This window comes from Brienomyrus brachyistius, unplaced genomic scaffold (genome assembly GCF_023856365.1).
Source record: "Brienomyrus brachyistius isolate T26 unplaced genomic scaffold, BBRACH_0.4 scaffold98, whole genome shotgun sequence".
Lineage (NCBI taxonomy): Eukaryota > Metazoa > Chordata > Actinopteri > Osteoglossiformes > Mormyridae > Brienomyrus > Brienomyrus brachyistius.
Genome location: NW_026042373.1, coordinates 162,730 through 180,759, shown reverse-complemented (window position 1 = coordinate 180,759; position 18,030 = coordinate 162,730). Strand labels below are relative to the sequence as shown.

Here is an 18,030-nt window from a genome sequence, read left to right as displayed (position 1 = left end):
ATCAGAAAGGCACTGATCAGATATGGGCTATATGGTAGAGCTGAAATACAGAAAGTAACACTCATTAACAACATGAGTGTTTGTCTCGGGGTCACATGGCAGTGCAGTGGTTAATATTGTTGCCTCACAGCTCTGGGTCCTGGGGTCAAGTTTGTGTGTGGAGTTTTCTTGTTCTCACTGTGTCTTCCTCATCTGTCCTCCGGGTACTTTGGCTTCCCCCTGCAGTCCAAAAACATGCTTGACAGGTTAGACTTGCCAAGTTGTCCATAGCTGTGCATGTGTGAGTGACTGGTGTGTGACCATGCCCTGCGATGGGTGGGGACCCTGTCCTGGGTTATTCGCTGCCTTATGCCAGTAGACTCCAGACCCCCCCCCCACCACAACCCTGATTAGGATATGCAGTTAAAGAAAATTAGTGGATGGATTTAGTTAAAAGAATTAAAAACTGAGTTCTGCAAGAGTTCTGGATCGATGTACAAGCCTGTTTCTAAAAGAGTAGGCAACACATCAAAGGTTGAAAATGAGAAATTGTATTGCTTTGTGACAAATATATGCTCAGTTTGAATTTGATGCCAGTGACACATCGCAAAAAGAGGGGATAGGGGCCTGTTTACCACTGTGCTGCCTCTAAGAACACTCTGCAAACGTTTGGGAACTGAGTTACTAGAGTTTTGAAAGTGAAATGTTGTTCCATTCTTGCCTGATAAAAGATTTCAGCTGCTCAGCAGTTCAGGGTCTCCTTTGTCATATTGTTTCATGATGTGCCAAATGTTTCCAGTGGGTGACAGATCTGACTAGAGGCGGGTCATCTAGCACCACGACTCCTCTACCCATGCTGTTGTAATACACGCAGAATGCGGTTTGTCTTTCTGTATTACGCGCTGCTCCAAGCTCAGCTCTGCCCACAGGCCTCCTCCTCGTCCACTTGTGTTCCCTTGTCCACCACACCCTGTGTTCCCTTATTCCACATCCCCTTTCCCTTCCACTCTGTTCCGCCCCAACCTTAGACTGGGGCTCGTAACAGCTGAAATATACAAGGTCTTCTCTGAAAAAGACGTTGTCTGGATGGCAGCATATGTTGCCGCAAAACCTTTATATATCATTCAGCATTAATGGTGCCTCCCCAGATATACAAGCTACCCAAGCCATGGGCACTAATGCACCCCCACACCATCATAGGTTTTGACCTGTCCACTAATAAGCTGGATGCTCCCCCTACTTTTCAGCCCAGGGAATACAAAGTTCATAATTTCCGAAACAGATTCTGAAATTGTGATTCTTCAGACCACAGTCCATCTTAAATGAGCTCGGGCCCAGAGCAGTCGGTGATGTTCCTGGATCATGGTTAGATGTGGTTTCTGCTTTGCATGGTAGAGTTTCATCCTGCACTTGTGGATGCAGCAATGAACTGTGTTCACAGACAGTGGGTTTCAGAAGTGTTCCTGAGCCCATGCAGTGATTTCCACTGTAAACTTGTCTGTTTTTAATGCAGTGCTGCGCGAGGACCAAAGATCACGGCTATCCAGTATTGGTTTTTGGCCTTGTTTCTTGTGTTCAGAGATTTCTCTGGATTCTCTGTCTTTTACTGATATTATGTATGGTAGGTGATGAAATTCCAGTTATTTGTAGTATTACACTGAGGGACATCATTCTTAAATTGTTGCACTATTTGCCCACACAGTCTTTCACAGAACCTGGTGAACTTCTCCCCATCTTCACTGCACAGAGTGCTGAACTTCTCCCCATCTTCACTGCACAGAGACTCTGCCTCTCTGGGGGACTCCTTTTATACCCAATAATCTTACTGACCTGCTGCCAATTAACCTACTTAATTGTGAGATATTCAACCAGGTGTTTTGTTTTAGCATCACACAACTTTTCCAATCCTTTGTTGGCCCTGTTCCAACTTTTTTGAAACATTGCTGGCATCAAATTTTAATTGAGCACATATTTGTCATAAAACTAAATTTCACAGTTTCAACATTTGATATATTGAGTTTCTTCTATTTTTAATTAAATATGAGTTCATATGTTTTCCAAATCATTGCATTGTTTTTTATTTATGTTTTACACAGCATCCTAACTTTTTCGGAAACGGGGTTGTATTATAATTATAAGCCAAAAGAACCAAACATTGGCTGGGGTGTTTTACATTGTATCTGTAAAAAACCAAACAATGCTTTCAACACTAAGAACCTAACAGCTATGATAAAGGAAAGTCTATTTGGAACGTATGCAGTTGTTGAATTTGTGCAATACGCCACACTCTCTGCTGCTTATGGCTCCGCCTCTCTGAAGGTTAGCAGACCGTAGTGTAACATCGCCACCTGCTGTCGAGAAATTATACTCAAAACATAGTGAAGTTTACAGAGCTCCTTACGTGGTATGGCGGAGAAAAATATTATCTAGTAATAATTTGCCCACTTGAGTCAGTTATTCGTGCTCTCAAGCTAGCAATATGTGCGCTCGAATTAGTAATAGGCTACATGCTCTCCAAGGAATAATTCTTACGCTCGAGTTGATTTATGGTGTCCAACTCCGGTCCTGGGGGACAGAAGCCCCCACGCATTTTCGGGCCTCATTTAACACGCCTGATGAAACTCCTAGTGCCAATTATCACACAGCTCTTGGGCCGAAGCATTTGCGGTACAACAGGGAAAGAATGAAGCTGCGCAGGGCTCGGATCAGCGCTCTGGGACTGGAGTCTGACATCCTTTGTTTCCGGGAAACCACTGGGTCGTGTGAGATGTTTTCGATCATTAATCGGAGAGCATGAATTACTACACTTAAGGGGCTCCGTAGATGTGTTCAGCCTGTCAGTAATTAATTTTGGCTGTTTATTATAACGTTTCTCTAGCTGTGATACAGTTGTCAATAGAAATGTCACAGGATTATAAAGCTATTTTAACCATGAGGTTCAGAAAGCAAAACTGTTCCAGTAAAATAGCCATCAAGTATAAATAATCCGTAAGATTTATTTAAAATTTGAGGTAGGTTTATTAGACTTTTTTTCCTGATACCTTATCTTGAATTCTTTATATGTACAAAAAAATCAAGAAACATGTAATTCATGACTGTTTTTATTTGGATCACATTATGAAGTATACGCTAAATATAAATGAAATTCCTTGATTTGAAGAAACTGGTATATGAGGTCAGTCCTTACAGTCTGACATCTGTAACAATAAGCATCAAAAATAGTTTGAAAATGTCTGAACATTTAAGCCCACAAACCCTAGATTTAGAATTAAGTTTTTTCTATGTTTCACACTGAATCATTTCCAAAGCATTACATGAAATTTTCTGAAACAATAAGGCATTAAAGATGAAACAGAATAAAAATGAAAACACAACAGAGACGTTGCCCTCAATCCTTCAAATCTCCATCCGCTGGTCTACAGTTGGACTTAACCTGATTTTATGCTGTAAGGAGAAAAATAATTTTAATTTATACAATGTTCTGAGGCAAGCACACAGAAGTCTACACATGAGACTGTTACACAGTGTTTAGTGTGACCACAGAGCACAGCATGTCCTATGCAGTGAGGTCCATAAATGGACAGAGACACTTTTTTATAAGTAATTTTGACTTATCGTATCCTCAGAATGAATGGATTTGGAATGAAACAGGCTGTGCCAAGTGCAGACTGTCAGCTTCTATATTGTTAGAGTGATCATCTGCTTAGCTGTTCCCTGGACTTGTGTGTGTTATAACATGACCAATTCATGCACAATTAAGCGGATAGAAGGTGCAGAGCTGATTCTCTGTCTCTGTCCAGATACTTATAGACCACAATGCATGTGTTACGAACTCCTGAGATTTATGCAGTGATATTCTGATAAGTAATTTTAAGTAGCTGCCATATTATTAATGAATGATTATTGGTTAAATAAGAATTTTATCAAATACTATTTATATTAATTTTACTGATCTTGTTAATATTTCTTATACTTTCTAAGAAAATGCTAGATAAAATTCAAAGTAAATTTTGATAACAGCTTTGGAGAGGACCTTGGATATTAAAGTGCTAGCAAATATGTAATGATAATGTAATGCTAATTTAACATTCTGGCGTAAATAAAAATGACAGACTTTCTTAACTTGGGAAAATGTCAATGAGTGTAAAGAAAGAGAGGTGGGTGCTGATTTACCTGGACAAAATGAAGGAGGACATTGAAAGCGAACTTGGTAATCCAGACACATTTGCTTGTTTTCACTGTTCACACAAGCAAAGCCAACAGTAGTATCATAGCTGGAAGTCGGAATACAAAGACTCATTAAAAGGCTTGTTTTAGATCACATTATATTCCGGCCAGGCTAATTGGATGTTTCATCTACTTAACGATGTCCTGTCACACGATCATACCACAGATTTTAAGTGCATCAATAAGATTCTAATTACTCCTATAACAACATAATGTTTACTTAGTATTTTTTTTTCTTTTAGCTAGAAAAATAAATGCATTTTTACATTTTTGGTGACATCCAAATAAACAAAGAATACTATTTAAGTGTTAACACACTCAGGAAAAAATGTTTTAGCAATGAAAGCCTATTAGAAATACGTCTCTTCTCTGAATCTCCTTTCCTGTTGACCCAAGCGAAGACCATGATTCGTAACAGAAACTCTGCTGTATGAAATACTGACAAGTCATGGACGTGCATCTTTGAATGTAGAGAAATAAATGTCTTACTTGTGGAAGGTTTGCCCTGTCTGAGAGGCAGGGGTCCCGGACAGAGTAGTGGCTTGAATCGCAATTGGGGCATCGCAGATCTTTCCTGGGTTTTCTTGGCGAAGATTCTGAAGAGTTTCAAAGTCTCCTACTCCACTGGGATCATCCCGGTCAAACCACTGAGTCCAACATACTGATCAGCAGAGGAAAGTGAGAGCTTTAATCGGGCAGACTTGATGTCTTCCTTATGTCCAGACACTGTGATGAATTCATTTTACTTTTTTGCTGATTTCCAGCATTCCAAGTAAGTAATTTTTCTGAATAACTGTGTCAAAGCTTAATATTGTTACAAAGGTCAGCAACTTACAGATTTCAGTTTTCCAATTTACTACTATAGGAATCCCATGGACTCATTCTAATTTGTAATCAATATCGTAACTCAACATCCAATTACTATTTCCATTCATCTGTTCATCGATTAGCTACCATATAGGGAGTCAGCTGTTGCAATACACAGTTTAATTGACAGCCCGTGCCTCAGCACTTTTCAGAGTAAGAAGTAGGGATTTCTCTTCAATCCAATTCGATCCAATTCCAAGTTTGGTGTCCCAGATCCTGACACAAGTATTTGGTGCCAGCCGAACCCAGACAGTACAGATTATGAAAATGAAACACTCAGACTGAAAGTGTTGACATTTCAGAAAACGCTGCCTAGCTCACGGTTGACCACTTTGGTCAGCTGGCTGGAGTGAGATTTTCAATTTGACACAAGTCTGCACAGACATTTACATGTAAGAGTTTATTACCTTGTAAATAGTCTGTAGGCTTGCAAACTGCTAATCACTAATACCTGTGTACAGATTGGTTTCTGTTTGTGATGCTAAGGGTGTTTCATGACTTTGTTGTAGGTTTACTTCAGAGGAAATGTGTTTTTTCATTTTCCTGCAATAGACCCTATTGGGATTTTGGAGGTATGTGTTATTCAATGGACAGGGACGGAATGTAACAAGCATCTCAAAAATGAAGAAAACTGGGTAAAATACAACAAAATGACATGCAAACCTCACTGCAATAATAGTCTCTTTAAGGTGCATCCAAGCAAATAAGAATGAGTTGCATGGCCTCACACCTTAGACCTAAGCTCTAAGAGACTGAACACAGCTCCAGGTCTAAGAAACTGAACACAGCTCCAGGTCTAAGAAACTGAACACAGCTCCAGATCTAAGAAACTGAACACAGCTCCAGGTCTATGAAACTGAACACAGCTCCAGGTCTATGAAACTGAACACAGCTCCGGCCTTAACTTTGTGTGTGAGTATGAGGGCCCTGAACTGGCCTGGCATCCTCTGCAAGATATGTCTTTGCTTGCTGATGTCTCCTACATTAGTATGTGGATAACAAAGACCCTAACTAGATAAGTATTTTATGGGAAAGAATGAATAGATAGATTCTGTACAGTAGGAAAGAAAAATATCTAATTTAAAAATAAACATTTTTCCATCTTCATTTCTCTACTACAAAACTCCCAATAAGGCCAGTTACAAACCAGTCACAGTTTGTGGATGGCAGGGGACAGTGTAGATTGAATTTAAAGAAAATGACCATTTTTATTCTATAATAAAGGCAAGAATATAGTTGTGGGTGTGAATGCTGGCTTTAACATGCGTGTCAACATGTGAATGTGCATTTAGACACACTGTAGAGAGATGGGTGCTGATTTACCTGAACAAAACGATGGAGGACATTGAAAGCGAACTTGGTAATCCAGACACATTTGCTTGTTTTCACTGTTCACACAAGCAAAGCCAACAGTAGTATCATAGCTGGAAGTCGGAATACAAAGACTCATTAAAAGGCTTGTTTTAGATCACATTATATTCCGGCCAGGCTAATTGGATGTTTCATCTACTTAACGATGTCCTGTCACACGATCATACCACAAATTTTAAGTGCATCAATAAGATTCTAATTACTCCTACAACAACATAATGTTTACTTAGTATTTTTTTTCTTTTAGCTAGAAAATAAATGCATTTTTATATTTTGGTGACATACAAATAAACAAAGAATACTATTTAAGTGTTAACACACTCAGGAAAAAATGTTTTAGCAATGAAAGCCTATTAGAAATACGTCTCTTTTCTGAATCTCCTTTCCCGTTGACCCAACTGAAGACCACGAATCCTAACAGAAACTCTGCTGTATGAAATACTGACAAGTCATGGACGTGCATCTTTGAATCTAGAGAAATAAATGTCTTACTTGTGGAAAGTTTGCCCTGTCTGAGAGGCAGGGGTCCCGGACAGAGTAGTGGCTTGAATCGCAATTGGGACATCGCAGATCTTTCCTGGGTTTTCTTGGCGAAGATTCTGAAGAGTTTCAAAGTCTCCTACTCCACTGGGATCATCCCGGTCAAACCACTGAGTCCAACATACTGATCAGCAGAGGAAAGTGAGAGCTTTAATCGGGCAGATATGATGTCTTCCTTATGTCCAGACACTGTGATGAATTCATTTTACTTTTTTGCTGATTTCCAGCATTCCAAGTAAGTAATTTTTCTGAATAACTGTGTCAAAGCTTAATATTGTTACAAAGGTCAGCAACTTACAGATTTCAGTTTTCCAATTTACTACTATAGGAATCCCATGGACTCATTCTAATTTGTAATCAATATCGTAACTCAACATCCAATTACTATTTCCATTCATCTGTTCATCGATTAGCTACCATATAGGGAGTCAGCTGTTGCAATACACAGTTTAATTGACAGCCCGTGCCTCAGCACTTTTCAGAGTAAGAAGTAGGGATTTCTCTTCAATCCAATTCGATCCAATTCCAAGTTTGGTGTCCCAGATCCTGACACAAGTATTTGGTGCCAGCCGAACCCAGACAGTACAGATTATGAAAATGAAACACTCAGACTGAAAGTGTTGACATTTCAGAAAACGCTGCCTAGCTCACGGTTGACCACTTTGGTCAGCTGGCTGGAGTGAGATTTTCAATTTGACACAAGTCTGCACAGACATTTACATGTAAGAGTTTATTACCTTGTAAATAGTCTGTAGGCTTGCAAACTGCTAATCACTAATACCTGTGTACAGATTGGTTTCTGTTTGTGATGCTAAGGGTGTTTCATGACTTTGTTGTAGGTTTACTTCAGAAGAAATGTGTTTTTTCATTTTCCTGCAATAGACCCTATTGGGATTTTGGAGGTATGTGTTATTCAATGGACAGGGACGGAATGTAACAAGCATCTCAAAAATGAAGAAAACTGGGTAAAATACAACAAAATGACATGCAAACCTCACTGCAATAATAGTCTCTTTAAGGTGCATTCAAGCAAATAAGAATGAGTTGCATGGCCTCACACCTTAGACCTAAGCTCTAAGAGACTGAACACAGCTCCAGGTCTAAGAAACTGAACACAGCTCCAGGTCTAAGAAACTGAACACAGCTCCAGGTCTAAAAAACTGAACACAGCTCCAGGTCTATGAAACTGAACACAGCTCCAGGTCTAAGAAACTGAACACAGCTCCGGCCTTGAGTTTGTGTGTGAGTATGAGGGCCCTGAACTGGCCTGGCATCCTCTGCAAGATATGTCTTTGCTTGCTGATGTCTCCTACATTAGTATGTGGATAACAAAGACCCTAACTAGATAAGTATTTTATGGGAAAGAATGAATAGATAGATTCTGTACAGTAGGAAAGAAAAATATCTAATTTAAAAATAAACATTTTTCCATCTTCATTTCTCTACTACAAAACTCCCAATAAGGCCAGTTACAAACCAGTCACAGTTTGTGGATGGCAGGGGACAGTGTAGATTGAATTTAAAGAAAATGACAATTTTTATTCTATAATAAAGGCAAGAATATAGTTGTGGGTGTGAATGCTGGCTTTAACATGCGTGTCAACATGTGAATGTGCATTTAGACACACTGTAGAGAGGTGGGTGCTGATTTACCTGAACAAAACGATGGAGGACATTGAAAGCGAACTTGGTAATCCAGACACATTTGCTTGTTTTCACTGTTCACACAAGCAAAGCCAACAGTAGTATCATAGCTGGAAGTCGGAATACAAAGACTCATTAAAAGGCTTGTTTTAGATCACATTATAATCCGGCCAGGCTAATTGGATGTTTCATCTACTTAACGATGTCCTGTCACACGATCATACCACAAATTTTAAGTGCATCAATAAGATTCTAATTACTCCTACAACAACATAATGTTTACTTAGTATTTTTTTTTCTTTTAGCTAGAAAAATAAATGCATTTTTATATTTTGGTGACATCCAAATAAACAAAGAATACTATTTAAGTGTTAACACACTCAGAAAAAAATGTTTTAGCAATGAAAGCCTATTAGAAATACGTCTCTTTTCTGAATCTCCTTTCCCGTTGACCCAAGCAAAGACCATGATTCGTAACAGAAACTCTGCTGTATGAAATACTGACAGGTCATGGACGTGCATCTTTGAATGTAGAGAAATAAATGTCTTACTTGTGGAAAGTTTGCCCTGTCTGAGAGGCAGGGGTCCCGGACAGAGTAGTGGCTTGAATCGCAATTGGGGCATCGCAGATCTTTCCTGGGTTTTCTTGGCGAAGATTCTGAAGAGTTTCAAAGTCTCCTACTCCACTGGGATCATCCCGGTCAAACCACTGAGTCCAACATACTGATCAGCAGAGGAAAGTGAGAGCTTTAATCGGGCAGACATGATGTCTTCCTTATGTCCAGACACTGTGATGAATTAATTGTACCTTTTTGCTCATTTCCAGCATTCCAAGTAAGTAATTTTTCTGAATAACTGTGTCAAAGCTTAATATTGTTACAAAGGTCAGCAGCTTCCAGGTTTCAGTTTTCCAATTTACTACTATAGGAATCCCGCGATTGCTATACTGTAGGAGCCCATTGTGAGAGTCGCTGTCCATCTGTCACAGACTGTTAAGCCACCTCCCTTGGTGGAATTGGCATGATCATTGTCTTTACTTTTACTGAGTGATAGCATATAGTGTTACTTGCACCTTATAACCAAATTTGTAAATAATAATAATTCATAAAGAATTTACATACAGCTCTGGAAAAGACCATTCCATATTTTTAAAAGATTTACATGTTTATACTCTTGTTGAGCAACAGGCAGCTTCCAGGGTCAAACTTTCTGAGACAACAGCAAATAAGAACAATGTGAAGCAGGAGAAGCTGGTAACAGCCAAAGGCCAGCCAGGCAGAGGGCTGAAGCGGCTGTCTAATACCAGAGAGACTGTCAACTCATGCAACAGCGCCTCATGAACTGGAGGGTGACATCAGGTGATCTTCCAAAAGAATGGGAAACATAACGTGTTGTGAAGTGCACTGCTGACAGTCCATAACAGACTCCACGAATGCAGAAGCCCTTCATGAATGAGAGGCAGAGAAGAGCCTGGCTGGAGTTTGCAAAAAAACTGTATATTTTACACAGATATATTGAGAAATTAGTGAAACTTAAAATTTTTCTGTGGTCTCTTGAGTTTTTCCAGAGCTGTTTGTGGCATATTTTCTGCGGTCTCTACACAGCCCACCACGTGAGAGGTTGTTACATCAGTGTAAAAGTACTGTACAGTTACTTAGTCATTTAGCCTATACAGGGACGGATTACGGACCGGGCCAGCGGGGCCGCTGCCCAGGGGCCCTTGGGGTGCAGGGGGCCCGTGGGGCCCCTAGCCCAAAACAATTTGCAACGCTTATCAACAATATATTTTTGTTTGTCTATTTTAGAGGGCCTACATTCTTTGATCCTCTGCCTACAAGGGCCCCTGACCCTATAGGGAGGGTGTTTGGCTGCCAAGGGCCCTTGAATTGTGGTGGTGGTGGTGGTGGTGGGGGGGGGGGCCCTCGCAAAGGTTTTGCCCAGGGGCCCAAACAACCCATAATCCGTCCCTGAGCCTATACAGTTCACTCATTTCAGGCATGAATTATTACTAGCTTGGTTAAGTATATGGAAATCGTACTCACTGTTTGCACACCTGCATTCCTCTAAAATGATTTGAAAAAGCATATGTTAGACATTACACAGCAAACAAATATATAAGATTACTTCAAAGACATGTGGTTTGGCAAATCAAACTCTCAAAAATATTCAGAACAATCAGACAAATTTACTTGTCATCAAGATGGTCCACACAGCCAATATAACCTAGAGAGAAAATGTTTTTTATTATAAAGGGCTTTATCATACAGGTTGCTCATGCTTTTTATATGCTGAGTAATACCATGAGTACATAAGCCTACATAAATTAAAAAATGTTGTTCTTATAAAATAGTATGTATATTACCTTGATCATCTTAGCAGAATTACAGGAGCAATGACTGAAAAATGAATATTTTAAAGTTACATAAAATCCACCCATTTACAGTTTTCATCAACATTTCATATCGTATCACAATTTATTCAATTTATTTTTGACACTTTATGGAGGCTTACTGAACTGTTTTTGGTGTACAATTATTTGACAATTATTTAAAATCCATCAAATATATTTTATATTTTAGAAAATATTACAATATTTCACCAATACTTACATGTGGAAAAACAATATCTGCAGAAGTCTGTCTGTTCTCATAAAAGGGAATTTCGTCCTTTAAATACCAGGACAAAGAGGAGGAGACTCAGGAATGCAGGTGTAAATGCCCATTAGGAGGCCATGCTGGCGTTACAAACTCATAATGTAACCAGCTTAGATAAATTAGACTGGTACTTTATTGATCCCAAAGGAAATAAAAACATTTTCCCAGGGATAATGAACATTTTCTGATTCTGAACTAGATGCTCTCCAAACATCCATCCATTTTCCAAACCGCTTATCCTACTGGGTCGCGGGGGGTCTGGAGCCTATCCCGGAAGCAATGGGCACGAGGCAGGGAACAACCCAGGATGGGGCGCCAGCCCATCGCAGGGCACACTCACACACCATTCACTCACGCATGCACACCTATGGGCAATTTAGCATGTCCAATTAGTCTCAGCATGTTTTTGGCCTGTGGGGGGAAACCGGAGTACCCAGAGGAAACCCCACGACAACATGGGGAGAACATGCAAACTCCACACACATGTGACCCAGGCAGAGACTCGAACCCGGGTCCCAGAGGTGTGAGGCAATAGTGCTAACCACGGCACCACCATGCCACCCCACTCTCCAAACAACAAAAGTTTATTTTTTTAGCAGCAATATATCAAAATGAATTCAACTGGAGATATTATAGTACAACACAATAAAACACAGTAGAGACCAAATTACAAAATACAGTAAAAATACAGTAAAATTCAGTTTCGTAGTAATACAGTCCTATAGACTGTAACTGCATCACAGTTCAATTACAGTAGTTTATTGTAAATCAAAATACAGTAACTTCCTGGTAATTGTGCTGTCAGTAACTCTAAGCCATTTCCTTGTATATTCACTGGTATGTTATGCTTTGTAGGCTATTACGGTCATCTAGCATACCAGCACTTATCAGAGGTGCAGCCTGGTGATGCCCTGCCTGACGCTTATTGTGTTACCATTGGGTGTCCAGCAGGTGTGTCTCCTCTAGAAAATTGGAAGTGCAGATTGTCAGTAGCACGCTGAAGGGGGCATTATTACACAGAAGCCTGTCTGTGCGGAGACGTTGAGTAATAAAACCGTATTATGCAAAGTGTGACCTCTTCTTTTGTTACCGAAATAAAATCAGAAAATGACTGATCTATGGAGAGTCAAACCCATGAGTGATAATTAGGGCTAACATGTCTACCTGCCACCTCCAAAGCCAGTCATTCCTCTAGGCGACTTTGTCCCGGATGTTGAGCACCGTGCTGTAAAAATGCTGTCTATTCTTTTTTTAAATGATAAATAATTGCACACCTTGGTGATTAATCACATATACAGTCCTGTTGTAATACCATTAAGTAAATTTTAGCTGTCTTTATATATTCTGTTTAGAAATTATTCATTCATTTTCTGTACCGTTTGTCCTACGCAGGGTCATGGGGGTTGGGAGCCTATCCTGGAAACCAGCTTACCCACTGCAGGACACACACACCATTCACACATATGATGGGCAATCTGGCAACTCCAATTCACATTTGTGGACTGAGGGGAAAACTAGAGAATGTGCATGAAACCGCAAGACGACGGCTGTTTGTTTAATTTCATGGTATTCATACATGCTGATGCCTGACTGCGAAACTGGTTTTTGCCAGACCATCTGCATCAGGTGTACAGTTCCTTATCACTTAAGTCGAGGAACAGCACGCACCCTAAAGCCATCCTTGGTTGTTTACGTCTTGCTAACTTGAAATTCCATCTGCTCATATTTGCGAAGTTTCCTTGCCAAAAACAGGAAACAAAGATCAGTTCTCCTTTGTTAGTCTATGCAAAGTGTTAGAGAAATATGTACTTTTATTATTGTCATTTTGCTAGATGCCATTCTTGGAAACGACACCCTGTAGCAGCTTGATCTTAATTTAGCCATAACACTTCTTAAGAACTGTCGCTTGAATATTTCCACCCTTATACATGGTGATAAACAATGTTGAATGTAATTTGCATATCCTGTTTGTGTACCTCAATAAAAGATACTGCGAGGGGAGTTCCTCTTTCGAAGTTGGCTGTGTCAGGCTGAGAGGCCGACACCTCGAAGTCAGGACCAGACTTCCCTTGCAGCAAGTAAAAAGTCATCACAGCTGTCCGTGTTTTGTGTTCAGAGACTGGTCGGTTTTCAGCGTATATTAAGGGGAAAAATACCCAACACAAAGGTCCCCTATTTGACTGTTTTGCTTTGCAGTGCTGAGAGCTCAGTGACCAACTTAAATGGAGTAAAATGCCGATGTAGGTCCAGCCAAAATGCGCCTTTTTTGGCCATCTTAATACACAAAGCAAATAAAAACAAAAGAAGGTCCCCAGCAGGTGTGTTTATTGCACGAGTCCTATAATCTAATCTGATCTAATCAAAAAGCGTTAAGCTACTACTCTATGCTGATGCAAAACCACCACAAACTTTCCTGACGTTTATTTGAATAAGAAATCAGAAAAGTCACAAATTTGCGGAAAAAATACTTGTAAAGCTACGAGAAAAAAAGTACCTGCTGTCATGCATATACATACAGAGTCATCTACGTACATACATGCGCACACACACACGCACATACATACATACACAGGCCTATGTATGCATAACATAGGAACGCGTGTATGAATACGAGGGTACATGAGTGCGATAATGCATATATGTGTGTGTGTGTGTGTGTGTGTGTGTGTGTGTGTGTGTGTGTGTGTGTGTGTCAGTATCTAGGTCAGTATCTTCAATCATCCATGATGTCTGAAGAACCAGGTAATTCCTCATAACAGACAGAAAGAACAGAAAGAATCTGAATGGACCCCCCCTTTATCGGTGGGCTTTATGACAATATCATCAGACATTAACTCACCTAGCAATTTATTTTCTGAAGGGGAAAGATTAAGTTTAATGTAATACTCTACACTAAGACAATCAATGGTGTCCCGCTCAGACAGCAGCAAAAAGTTTCTACAGAATGGTTTTCTGCAGGAGGGAGAATAATTCCTCTAGATTTAAACAGAACATTTTTATGGAGAATATTTTTTTAGCAGCAATATATCAACATTAATACAACTGGAGATATTACAGTACAACACAATAAAACACAGTGGATAGAGACCAAATTACAAAATACAGCAAAAATACAGTGCGATTCTGTTTCGTAGTAATACAGTATTGTCCTATATACTGTAATTGAATCACAGTTCAATTACAGTAGTTTATTGTAAATCAAAATACAGTAACTTCCTGGTAATTGTGCTGTCAGTAACTCTAAGCCATTTCCTTGTATATTCACTGGTATGTTATGCTTTGTAGGCTATTACGGTCATCTAGCATACCAGCGCTTATCAGGGGTGCAGCCTGGTGATGCCCTGCCTGACGCTTATTGTGTTACCATTGGGTGTCCAGCAGGTGTGTCTCCTCTAGAAAATTGGAAGTGCAGATTGTCAGTAGCACGCTGAAGGGGGCATTATTACACAGAAGCCTGTCTGTGCGGAGACGTTGAGTAATAAAACCGTATTATGCAAAGTGTGACCTCTTCTTTTGTTACCGAAATAAAATCAGAAAATGACTGATCTATGGAGAGTCAAACCCATGAGTGATAATTAGGGCTAACATGTCTACCTGCCACCTCCAAAGCCAGTCATTCCTCTAGGCGACTTTGTCCCGGATGTTGAGCACCGTGCTGTAAAAATGCTGTCTATCCATCCATCCATTTTCCAAACCGCTTATCCTATTGGGTCGCGGGGGGTCTGGAGCCTATCCCGGAATCAATGGGCACGAGGCAGGGAACAACCCAGGATGGGGGGCCAGCCCATCGCAGGGCACACCCACACACCATTCACTCACGCATGCACACCTATGGGCAATTCAGCAACTCCAATTAGCCTCAGCATGTTTTTTTTTTTTTTTGGACTGTGGGGGGAAACCGGAGTACCCGGAGGAAACCCCACGACGACATGGGGAGAACATGCAAACTCCGCACACATGTGACCCAGGCGGAGACTCAAACCCGGGTCCCAGAGGTGTAAGGCGACAGTGCTAACCACTGCACCACCATGCCGCCCCTAAAAATGCTGTCTATTCTTTTTTTAAATGATAAATAATTGCACACCTTGGTGATTAATCACATATACAGTCCTGTTGTAATACCATTAAGTAAAGTTTAGCTGTCTTTATATATTCTGTTTAGAAATTATTCATTCATTTTCTGTACCGTTTGTCCTACACAGGGTCATGGGGGTTGGGAGCCTATCCTGGAAACCAGATTACCCACTGCAGGACACACACCATTCACACATATGATGGGCAATCTGGCAACTCCAATTCACATTTGTGGACTGAGGGGAAAATTGGAGAACGTGCATGAAACCGCAAGACGACGGCTGTTTGTTTAATTTCATGGTATTCATACATTATCTGTGCTAATGTCTGACCACGAAACTGGTTTTTGCCAGACCATCTGCATCAGGTGTACAGTTCCTTATCACTTAAGACATCTTAATACACAAAGCAAACAAAAACAAAAGAAGGTCCCCAGCAGGTGTGTTTATTGCACGAGTCCTATAATCTAATCTGATCTAATCAAAAAGCGTTAAGCTACTACTCTATGCTGATGCAAAACCACCACAAACTTTCCTGACGTTTATTTGAATAAGAAATCAGAAAAGTCACAAATTTGCGGAAAAAATACTTGTAAAGCTACGAGAAAAAAAGTACCTGCTGTCATGCATATACATACAGAGTCATCTACGTACATACATGCGCACACACACACGCACATACATACATACACAGGCCTATGTATGCATAACATAGGAACGCGTGTATGAATACGAGGGTACATGAGTGCGATAATGCATATATGTGTGTGTGTGTGTGTGTGTGTGTGTGTGTGTGTGTGTGTGTGTGTGTGTGTGTCAGTATCTAGGTCAGTATCTTCAATCATCCATGATGTCTGAAGAACCAGGTAATTCCTCATAACAGACAGAAAGAACAGAAAGAATCTGAATGGACCCCCCCTTTATCGGTGGGCTTTATGACAATATCATCAGACATTAACTCACCTAGCAATTTATTTTCTGAAGGGGAAAGATTAAGTTTAATGTAATACTCTACACTAAGACAATCAATGGTGTCCCGCTCAGACAGCAGCAAAAAGTTTCTACAGAATGGTTTTCTGCAGGAGGGAGAATAATTCCTCTAGATTTAAACAGAACATTTTTATGGAGAATATTTTTTTAGCAGCAATATATCAACATTAATACAACTGGAGATATTACAGTACAACACAATAAAACACAGTGGATAGAGACCAAATTACAAAATACAGCAAAAATACAGTGCGATTCTGTTTCGTAGTAATACAGTATTGTCCTATATACTGTAATTGAATCACAGTTCAATTACAGTAGTTTATTGTAAATCAAAATACAGTAACTTCCTGGTAATTGTGCTGTCAGTAACTCTAAGCCATTTCCTTGTATATTCACTGGTATGTTATGCTTTGTAGGCTATTACGGTCATCTAGCATACCAGCGCTTATCAGGGGTGCAGCCTGGTGATGCCCTGCCTGACGCTTATTGTGTTACCATTGGGTGTCCAGCAGGTGTGTCTCCTCTAGAAAATTGGAAGTGCAGATTGTCAGTAGCACGCTGAAGGGGGCATTATTACACAGAAACCTGTCTGTGCGGAGATGTTGAGTAATAAAACCGTATTATGCAAAGTGTTACCTCTTCTTTTGTTACCGAAATAAAATCAGAAAATGACTGATCTATGGAGAGTCAAACCCATGAGTGATAATTAGGGCTAACATGTCTACCTGCCACCTCCAAAGCCAGTCATTCCTCTAGACGACTTTGTCCCGGATGTTGAGCACCGTGTTGTAAAAAGGCTGTCTATTCTTTTTTTAAATGATAAATAATTGCACACCTTGGTGATTAATCACATATACAGTCCTGTTGTAATACCATTAAGTAAAGTTTAGCTGTCTTTATATATTCTGTTTAGAAATTATTCATTCATTTTCTGTACCGTTTGTCCTACACAGGGTCATGGGGGTTGGGAGCCTATCCTGGAAACCAGATTACCCACTGCAGGACACACACCATTCACACATATGATGGGCAATCTGGCAACTCCAATTCACATTTGTGGACTGAGGGGAAAATTGGAGAACGTGCATGAAACCGCAAGACGACGGCTGTTTGTTTAATTTCATGGTATTCATACATTATCTGTGCTAATGTCTGACCACGAAACTGGTTTTTGCCAGACCATCTGCATCAGGTGTACAGTTCCTTATCACTTAAGACATCTTAATACACAAAGCCGTCCTGTACCGAGTCCTATAATCTAATCTGATCTACTCTATGCTGATGCAAAACCACCACAAACTTTCCTGACGTTTATTTAAGTAAGAAATCAGAAAAGTTTTTTTTTACATTGGTAGGTGTTTACATGTTTATAATGATCGGCTTTTATAAACAGACTAATCTTAAATTAAAGATAGTGGTTTGGGTCATAATAAGCTAAATGTTTGAAAGTAGTAAACTTACGGTACTTAATTTTTCATACCATTATGACATTACTTCTCTTTAAATTGAACGCAGCCTCTTGTAGTTGGGATCTTGTCTGCAAGACTGAGCTACTTCTTACAAAGAATGCATGACATATTTGAGACAAATTTCCTGTCCATCACTGACAAGGGAGACAATATTACCAGCATTCAACAGTAACTATGTTTATTTTTAGGGCTGATAACAGTAGTGTTAGAGTA

The 18,030-nt window shown here is 40.0% G+C and overlaps 1 protein-coding gene across 3 annotated transcripts; it reads right to left on the bottom strand.

Annotated features, from left to right (window-relative positions):
• Positions 1 to 3,064: 3,064 nt before the first annotated feature.
• LOC125727482 (mucin-5AC-like) lies at positions 3,065 to 11,336 on the bottom strand. 3 transcript variants are annotated; one of them, XM_049004245.1, is made up of 11 exons: positions 11,238 to 11,333; positions 10,991 to 11,024; positions 10,818 to 10,851; positions 10,671 to 10,691; positions 9,180 to 9,351; positions 8,638 to 8,738; positions 6,937 to 7,108; positions 6,397 to 6,497; positions 4,696 to 4,867; positions 4,153 to 4,253; positions 3,065 to 3,423 (listed from the first exon to the last, which is right to left on the bottom strand). In XM_049004245.1, exons 1-11 carry the CDS (start codon positions 11,276 to 11,278, stop codon positions 3,419 to 3,421), a joined length of 954 nt encoding a protein of 317 aa, XP_048860202.1. In that variant the 5' UTR covers positions 11,279 to 11,333; the 3' UTR covers positions 3,065 to 3,418. The 3 variants fall into 3 exon arrangements, with proteins under 3 accessions (XP_048860202.1, XP_048860204.1, XP_048860203.1); XM_049004247.1 differs by lacking the exons at positions 6,937 to 7,108; positions 8,638 to 8,738 and having other exon boundaries at positions 11,238 to 11,336; XM_049004246.1 differs by lacking the exons at positions 6,397 to 6,497; positions 6,937 to 7,108 and having other exon boundaries at positions 11,238 to 11,335.
• Between the last annotated feature and the right edge of the window lie 6,694 nt (positions 11,337 to 18,030).